Consider the following 8,621-nt stretch of genomic DNA (forward strand, 5'->3'; position numbering starts at 1 on the left):
AAAGCAAAATGTGGGTGTCTACAATTCCATAGATCAAAACACAAAGACTTGGATTAAAAAGACGACTACTTCATACTCGGATCCTTGTGTACATCGGGAGTTCTTTATCGGTTGGATTACGTGCATAGTTAGCAGCTTCCATCTGATCATCATGGCCGGAGGTAACGAATCTCTAACATATTAATTCTATAGTGGCACAAATTTCTCATTTTATGTTCAATTTTACAGCGTGCGCAAAGAAATAATCGTTACTAATCTTAGGAGATGTTTGACAACGACGAATTTTTTTTTTTTCATGATATTTTAATTTATGAAGTGTTGTAAGAGGTAGGGAGAGTGAGAGAGGAAGAGAATTGAGAGGGCTGAATGAGGAGATGGTGCAAAGTAACTGAAAAATAAGAAAAACAAAACTCTATTTTGAGTAGGTTTTTTCTTTTCCCCTTTTTCAGCCACTTTTCATCCTCTCATCACTCATGCCCTCTCAATTATCTCCCTCTCCCACCACTTGATAAATTAATATTCCATAGGGGAAAAACTTCCGTGGGTAAAATTTTATTCATTGAAAATCTTACTAGTTACTTTGTAAAATTTATCCCTAGAAATTTTAATGGGTCAATATGAGTGTGACGAATTGTAGCTATAAATCACTAAACTAAAAACTGGAGTAAAATCAAAGTGGGTGAAAATGAGTTCTGATTATGACAAAAGTGCTCTGATGCCTAGATTTCTTGCACTTAGCATCAAGAAATGAACTCATAAATCTCTCTTTGTTAGGAATTAGAGCCTAACAAAGGAATTAGTCTAATTTCCATGTAGTTCAAAACTAATTATACAAGAGGGATCATTTCAAGAACCCTAAAACAACATAGTATCCGATCAACACAGGCAAGGAAACTAGCATTCCGAAGATCACCCTGCAAACAATTAGAGACTTCGTGTTAAAACCCATTAGTTGAAAATCTATTCATTATTAAATTTTCAAAAATGCATTGGCAATCCCTGGTCTGAACCTTCTGATAATTGTAATTAATTTTTATTGTTCTTAATGCTTTGTAACAAGGAAAGAGGAAGATATGAATGTCTTTTGAAGATTTTTTTTTTTTTTTTTTTTTTTTTTTTGGTGGTGTAAGCCAATATAATCTAGTATATTTTTAAAAGTATTGTACGGCAATGATCTAAACCGTCCATCTAATGGGCCACAATGTAAATAGGTTGCGCCCAAAAAAATCATTTCCATATACTAGCCATCCGATCTCTAGAGTTCCTCTATAGATCGGATGGCTGAGATCATCCTATGGATATGATTTTTTGGGCACAGTCTATTGACCTTGTGGCCCATTAGATGGACGGTCTGGATCATCCTGTGGTGTGGGCCATACAGCACTTTTTAAAAAATACTGGACTGTAAGGGCTTACACCATATAAAAACTTGTCTATTTAAAGAGCAAAATGGGGTTAAGGCGTTAAGCAACTTACGCAGTGCTAAGAACGTCTGCATGTAATCCATATTCTCTAGCGTAGATGAAGGAGGTGATGGACTGTGGCAAGGCTGCCTGCATTTAACCAAACATATATTTCAACCCACATAACCAAACTCTTTCATCTGAATTCAATCTATTGCGAAACTATATGATGTACGCGACAGGTGCAACTCGGGTCGGGTTGAGGCCAACCCGGACCCGACCCGAGGAACCATTTACTCAATGCGAACCCAAACCTGACCCGAATTCCAACCCGATGAGATTCAACCCGACCCGAGTTCAACCCGACCAAACCTAACCCAACCCGAGCTTTTATGCTTACAAAAAAAAAATGCTGGGTTTCACTCGGGTCGGGTTGCCCATGCCCTCAACCCGAACCCGAACTCAACCCGCGGGGTTGGAAAAACTCAACCTGAACCTGAATTCAACCCAACGCGACCTGACTTTTTTTGGATTGAAGCCAACGGGTTCGGGTTGAACCCAACCCGAGTTGCACCCCTAGTGTACGCTCATAGCTGCACGTAATGAGGAACTAACAAAGATGCCACTCTGTGTGCATGAAGTCCAGTATTTTTTTATAACCCGTACAGATGAGAGTTCGAATCCCCCTGGGCTTACCCAATGCGCATGGTTTACGGGTGATTGCGCTCATCCGGAGGGAATTAGTCCCACTCTACAAAGTGGGGTGGGGACACCCTACGTCATAAAAAAAAAAAAAGTCCAGTATTTTTTAAAGCAATGTAGCGCTCAGTTCATAGAACGATCTAAACTGTTCATTAGTTGGGCAACAACATAAATAGGCCTTACCCTAGTAAATCATCTCCATAGGATGATCCTAACCCTCTGATCTATAGAGTTTCTATAGATCGAGGGTTAGGATCATCCTATGGAGTTGATTTACATGGTATGGCCTATTTACGCTGTTACCAAAGAAATGAACGGTTTGGACCATCCTATGAAGTGGCCCCACATAACTTTTTAAAAAAATTCTGGACTTCATGCACACACAGCTTGTAAAATATCTCTCTCTCTCTCTCTCTCTACTACTACTACTTGCTATAGTCTTGAAGTTAAAGAAGATTTTTCTGCAAAAAAACAATTAAACTAGGTTTATAATTATTCAAGGGAAATGATATCAGCACAACCATATTTTGATATTTTCGCTAACCCAGCTCGTCTTTTAAACTTTAAAAGAGCTGTTAAAAGGTTATTACATTTCCCAAAGAGTGCTGCTGTGGAGACCGAAGGTGGAACCGGGAATGGAACTGGACAAATCTTTGCACGCCACATGGCTTGGGAGGGGTAGTTTTGCCATTTCAAATTTTCAAGGGATGAAAAGCCAAAAATCAAGGAATAAGATTTTTAATGTGCTAATAGGCTATTTGTTAGGTTCCAATCTCGGTCTCCATATCATTATTCTTTCCCAAAAGGGAAGTGATATATCGGCCCTTTTTGTTTACTTGGGACAGCCAACTCTAACGTATCACGTGCAGGATTCAACGGGCCTAATTGTAACGTACACTAGAGCCAGCTGTCTCATGTAAAGACAAGGGGGCAAAATTATCACTTCCATACTCAAAAAGCTCTCACTAGCCAATTAAAGAAGAAAAGACAGCTGGGTTTGTGCAAATATCAAAATAGGGTTGTGCTCACAACGTTTCTCATATTCTCCCCCTCCTCCCCCGCCGCGCCGGAGGATAAAATCCCCCCCTTTAACGTTATTCGTTAAGTTTTTAAGGCAAAGAAAAATGTTAAAGACGGTGAATTTATCCTCAAGCAGTGAAAAATCCCCTTTAACGTTATTCGTTAAGTTTTTAAGGCAAAGAAAAATGTTAAAGGCGGTGAATTTATCCTCAAGCAGTGAAGCATTCTCACAAAAACCGTTAATGGGGGGATTTTATCCGTTTCAGGGAGGGGGATGCCCTGAGTTTACATGTAAAGCTACTAGTAATGTGTTCCTGCCATGAAGATGAGTCACCTGAATTATGGCAACGCGTAAGACGGTGCCATGTAAGCCGACAGCAATGGAGCCGATTGCCATGGCGGCTGGTCCGGCGATAAACCTTAACAACATACCGAACACGGTTAGGCTTGTGCCACACACAATTAGCTTCTCCTGCAATGCCATGAACAATCCTGCCAACAATACAATGAAGCCTTTCTTATGCAACTCTGCAACTAATTAAACTATGAAATATGGTAATTAGGGATAAAGAAGTGTGTAGTCCCTTACCCATGCTAAACATGGCCATACCAGTTCCTGCCTTTGACATGATTAGTACAGATCCTTCCATGATACTAGGCATTTTGAAATGCCACCTATTGATATACACAAAGCCAATGGTTAGAAAACATTCATAAATCATGGAAGATTGTTAATTAATACTAATTACATTAGATTTTAGCTAATTGGGTTAGTCACTTCTAACCCTGTTTTTTTTATAAGTTAGTATTGAAGATTTAATCTCAAGATAGTCTCGCAGAATATCAATCACACTGTTTAAAATCTCAGACTCGGACGAGAACTCAGCCAAGGTAAAAGGGAGTTGATATAGGAGAGTCAATGATTGACATGGGCAATTTTTCATTACCTCAGGCAAGTCCAAGGAGTTTCAATTGACTTTTTCTAGAAAAAGTGAAAAACTCAATGTTAGATGGGAGCTTGGCCAAGGTAAAACGATGTCGACTTGGGCAAGTCAATGATCGACTCAAGGAGTTTTTAAACAGTGATCAATCCAATTGAGCTAGGAGCTTGATCCCAATGGCTTCCCATTCTTAATTGAGTAAGCGATTGGAGAGTTTTGGACCATAAACTTGTGACGTTCGTCACAATCTAGATTATTCCGTACCTATTTGAGATAAAAGCCCATACGACGCCAACGATACTAGCATAAGAATTAGGATTGAGGGCGAGCTTTAGCCACACAATCTTCATTAAAGACCAAAAGGAAGGTCTGCTTCGAATCGCCACATTCTCATTTCCTTCTAAGTCTTTAGGCACAACGCTAGTAGTGTCACCGGCCGAAGTATCACTCCTAGCCCTTCGAAACTCTAGCACGAACAAAAGAATACTCAACCAGATGATAGCTTGCACCATTGATGATTGCACCACGAGGGGTATGGCCTCCTCCCCATACATGGCCTTCAATAAGGGCACCCCTACCACCAAAGTGTTGGTTAGAGTGGACAAGGAGAAGTTTGTTATAAACCAACAATAGCTCCCTTTGCTACTACACTTGGCCCACGCGGCTAACACGACTACGATGATAACTTTCGAGATGGCATCCGCCCCGATGAACTGATAGTTCATTTCGAATGGGTCGATGTGTGCGGCGAACTCGAAGGTGAACAAGGGGAGGGTGAAGAAGGAGACAAGGCGGTTAATTGCCATGCACTGATCGGGTGTGAATATGTGCCACCACCTCACAGAGCCATATCCTAGGCCAAGTGCTACATAAAGAGGTGTCATGGCCACCACCACCTTGTAAACATCCTCCCACCCTATCATTCTCTTCGCCTCTTTTCACCTTCACTCCCTCCAAATTTGGACTTGAATTGGGTTTCAATGCTTAGCTAAGAAGAAGTAATAAACATGTTCATTCATGTAGCTACATATATACCTCAAAGAGACAAGGAATTGCTTGGTGGGTGCATATGATTCTATGCCGTGGATTCTCACAAATGGGAAGTGTTTGGTTGTGCATGCAAAGTAGTGTTCCTGTCATCAAGAGTACAAAAAGTTTGCCATCTTTTGGATTTTGACCCATGGAAATGATATTTCCACTCCTTTTCCAATATTTCCTTTTTTTGTTAGTCTTTTCCTATAAATGATTGCATTTCCATCCCTTTTTCACTACAAGAAATATCACAATTGGCGACAGCTCAAATCAGTCACCAATTTATATATAATTGTTGTTATATGTTTTCCCATCCCTTTTTCACTACAAGAAATATCACAATTGGCGACGGCTCAAATCCGTCACCAATGTATATATAATTGTTGTTATATGTTTTCCGCGACAATTATATTTTTGTCGTTATGTAAAGGTTTTTAACGACCGATATATAACCATACAAAAAAGGGTGGCCCAGTGCACAAGGCTCCCGCCATTGCGGGGTCTGGGGAGGGCTAGATGTACGCAGCCTTACCCTTGCTTTGCAGAGAGGTTGTTTCTGTTACTCGAACCCATGACTACTAGGTCACAATGGAGTAACCTTACCATTGCGCCAAGGCTCGCCCTCTGACAGATATATAACCATCGCCGGTTATAAATATAGTTGCGGTAAGGTCCGTAGCCGAATATTTTTTTAATTATAAATAATTAAAATCAACTCTTTAGTGATGAAATAATTCAATTGATATAGCTTATCCGAAGCCAATTTAAAAAATCGTAAAATAATTCCATCGCTATAAATTATCCGTCCTCAATTCTACTCCCGTCGTGACATAATAATAATTGGCGACAACCTTAATTTAGGACTAAATAAAATAACCTTAATCCTGTTTTTCTATATTATTTGTTTGCTTTTTGCCCATAAATAAAATAATTTGCAGGAGAAGACAAACAAAAAGGGTTGGGAATATCATATCCTTATGGCCAATGGCAAGTGTTTTGGTTGTCCACTAAAAGTTGGCATTCTTTAATTAACCCATCTTTGTCTATCTCTTAGAATGAGGAATGATGCTCAGCCCATATTCCACCCATCATGCAAAGGTGAGTCTTGCTGTTATTATTGTGTTATATTCTCCTTAATAAATAAATACATTGGCTTGGAGAATATAGAATACATGGCATCTATATAAATGACGAGAAAATTGCAACATAGTTTTGGTTCTATTTTCCTTCTGAAAAATTATTGCCCACTGTCTATATTCCCTCCCTCATTATTTCTCAGGTGGTTTTAATGATGTGAGGAATATATGAATATAATTTTTTTTCTGGGATAAGCTATTCTCATTCACTGATGAAGATCCTTTGATTGGACTGATGTGGGTCTCTTCTCCTTAGGCTGGAAAACTTCTGCCTTTCTTTCTTTTTTTCTTTCTTCTCATTTTATGCTTTCTTTCTTATGTTCTGTTTTGTACATTTGTACATTTGATCTTTAGAACTTACTGGTGTGGAATTAAAGTAGTTTCACCTTTTCTCCTTTGGGCTTTTTAATTCCATCTTAGTAGCATGTTTGAAGTCCAGATGGGAGCTTGAACTGTTCTCTAACTGCCATGGTAGGGGATTTTGTTGTCTTAAAGTAATAATTCTATTAGATTGGTAACGAAGAAAACATTCGAAGTGAATAAAATGTTATGCTCAGTCATGACCTAGTCTTTGCATGTCTTTCAGATCTTTTGCAGTGGGTTATTACTATGTCACTTTTTCAGTTTTTAAGGAAAAGATTAGATCGAATTATGTTTAAATAGGGGATTGATTTGATGTCTATACTGACTTGTTTCAATAATGGAAGTCCACCCATTTCTTTACAATTTCCTAATTAGCTTTTAACGGTTGTTACGGTTCCCATGATGCTCTCAATAGCATCTCAGGAAAGTGGTTAATAAAGTGTGGGATGCCATTACCCAAACAAGGGACTCCTGATATCATTTATCCATTAAAATAATGCTCTTAAAGGAATATATGTATTGCACGGTCTATATTTTTCCATATATCATGATGGAGCTCTACACGTCTCACTAAAAATGCAGACCGCTAATCTAGATGCTTGTTCAAAAGAACCATAGCAGTAAGGGATAATTCTATGGGTGCAACCTTGAAATTAGGGGTGCAACTTGGGTCGGGCTCAACCCGAACCGGACAGGTTCAACCCGATTTTGGCTCGGGTTGGGTTAGGGTTGTGAAAAGCCGACCCGATTTAAATTCGGGTTGGGCTAGGGTTGAGGCCTTGACAACCCGACCTGAACCCGACCTTCGTCCTCTAATTTTATCATTATTTTCTCGGGATTATGTTTTTTCTTTCTTGTATTTTTCCGTTTGACCTTAGACGAACCCAAACCCAACCCGACTCAACCCAACCCAATTTGGAGGCGGGTTGGGTTAGGGTTGACCATCCTCAACCCGCGGCTTAGGTTTGGCCGGGTTAGGGTTGAGGGAATGCTATCTCGGGTTGGGTTAGGGTTGCCCTCAACCCGACCAGAGTTGCACCCCTAGTTGAAATTGGGTCAGGCTCAATCCAAACCCGATGGGTTCAACTCGATTTTGGCTTAGGTTGGATTGGCCTTAATTTCCTCGGTTTGGGTTGGGTTAAGGTTGGAAAAGCCAATCCGATTTAATTTTGGGTTGGGTTAGGGTTGAGGATCCGAACCCCACTCTGTCCTCCTACTTTTATCATGATTTTATTACGACATGACTCGATCCCAAACCCGATATTTATTTTTTGTATATATGTTATTTTTGCCTCGGTATCACATGAACTCAACCCAACCCGATTTGGGAAATTGGATTAGATGGGTTAGGTTAGTGTTGAGAGATTTAGATGCAGCTTGAGTTAGGATTGACCCTTCTCAACCCGAGGCTTAAGTTGAGTTGGGAAAGGGTTGAGGTAATTCTACCTTGGATTTGGTTAGGGTTGAGGGGCCTCAACCCTATCCAACCCGGCCCAAGTTGCACCATTAGATGATTTAGAAGCTACAAAGAAAGCTAAGTTTATTTTCCAACCCAGAATGATCGACTGAGACGCCTTTTTTTTAGTGATGATTTTTTCACCCCCTGTTTGAGGGATGCGCCCCCATTTAACATGATTTGAAGTCAAGAAGCGTTAAAGTTGCTCACAATTCACGTTAAAGGGCGCATCCCTCCTACTAGGGGTGAAAAAATCAACTCACTTTTTTTATTAATAGCAACCAAATCTAATCTAAGCTAATCTAATCTAATCTAACTACTATATATAAAGGCAAAATGATGGGTTAAGTTCTTCCACCATTTGCCGTTATTTTTTCCCGATTGTGTCCCCCTGCCATAATTCCAATTGTATCCCACATGTAAGGGCATTACTCTTTTACCATTAACCCCCTTGCTAATATCTAACATATGTCTCTACGAGAAATTATTTGAGGGTAAAATCGTAATCTACATACGAAAAGTACAAACACGGGGTACATATCTATGACAATTACGACAAAAAACTACC

At 39.8% G+C, this 8,621-nt stretch overlaps 1 protein-coding gene across 1 annotated transcript; it reads right to left on the bottom strand.

Annotated features, from left to right (window-relative positions):
- Nucleotides 1-748: 748 nt before the first annotated feature.
- LOC143890821 (auxin efflux carrier component 5-like) lies at nucleotides 749-5,074 on the bottom strand. The gene is made up of 5 exons (XM_077395503.1): nucleotides 4,331-5,074; nucleotides 3,715-3,800; nucleotides 3,460-3,617; nucleotides 1,477-1,553; nucleotides 749-914 (listed from the first exon to the last, which is right to left on the bottom strand). The coding sequence occupies exons 1-5, from the start codon at nucleotides 4,987-4,989 to the stop codon at nucleotides 842-844; spliced, it is 1,053 nt and encodes a 350-aa protein (XP_077251618.1). The 5' UTR covers nucleotides 4,990-5,074; the 3' UTR covers nucleotides 749-841.
- Between the last annotated feature and the right edge of the window lie 3,547 nt (nucleotides 5,075-8,621).

The sequence above is a fragment of the Tasmannia lanceolata genome, unplaced genomic scaffold (assembly GCF_043159265.1).
Source record: "Tasmannia lanceolata isolate RefF3 unplaced genomic scaffold, GAP_Taslan_0.1 ptg000013l, whole genome shotgun sequence".
In the NCBI taxonomy this organism is placed as follows: domain Eukaryota; kingdom Viridiplantae; phylum Streptophyta; class Magnoliopsida; order Canellales; family Winteraceae; genus Tasmannia; species Tasmannia lanceolata.

What these genes read in the sequence shown, in the direction of transcription:
- LOC143890821 (XM_077395503.1), bottom strand. Translation starts at nt 4,989, where the DNA reads ATGATAGGGTGGGAGGATGTTTACAAGGTGGTGGTGGCCATGACACCT. An exon ending in TATGGCCATGTTTAGCATGG is followed by an intron (nt 3,618 to 3,714) that starts GTAAGGGACTAC and finishes TATTGTTGGCAG; the next exon opens with GATTGTTCATGGCATTGCAG. An exon ending in GCAGACGTTCTTAGCACTGC is followed by an intron (nt 915 to 1,476) that starts GTAAGTTGCTTA and finishes AATTGTTTGCAG; the next exon opens with GGTGATCTTCGGAATGCTAG.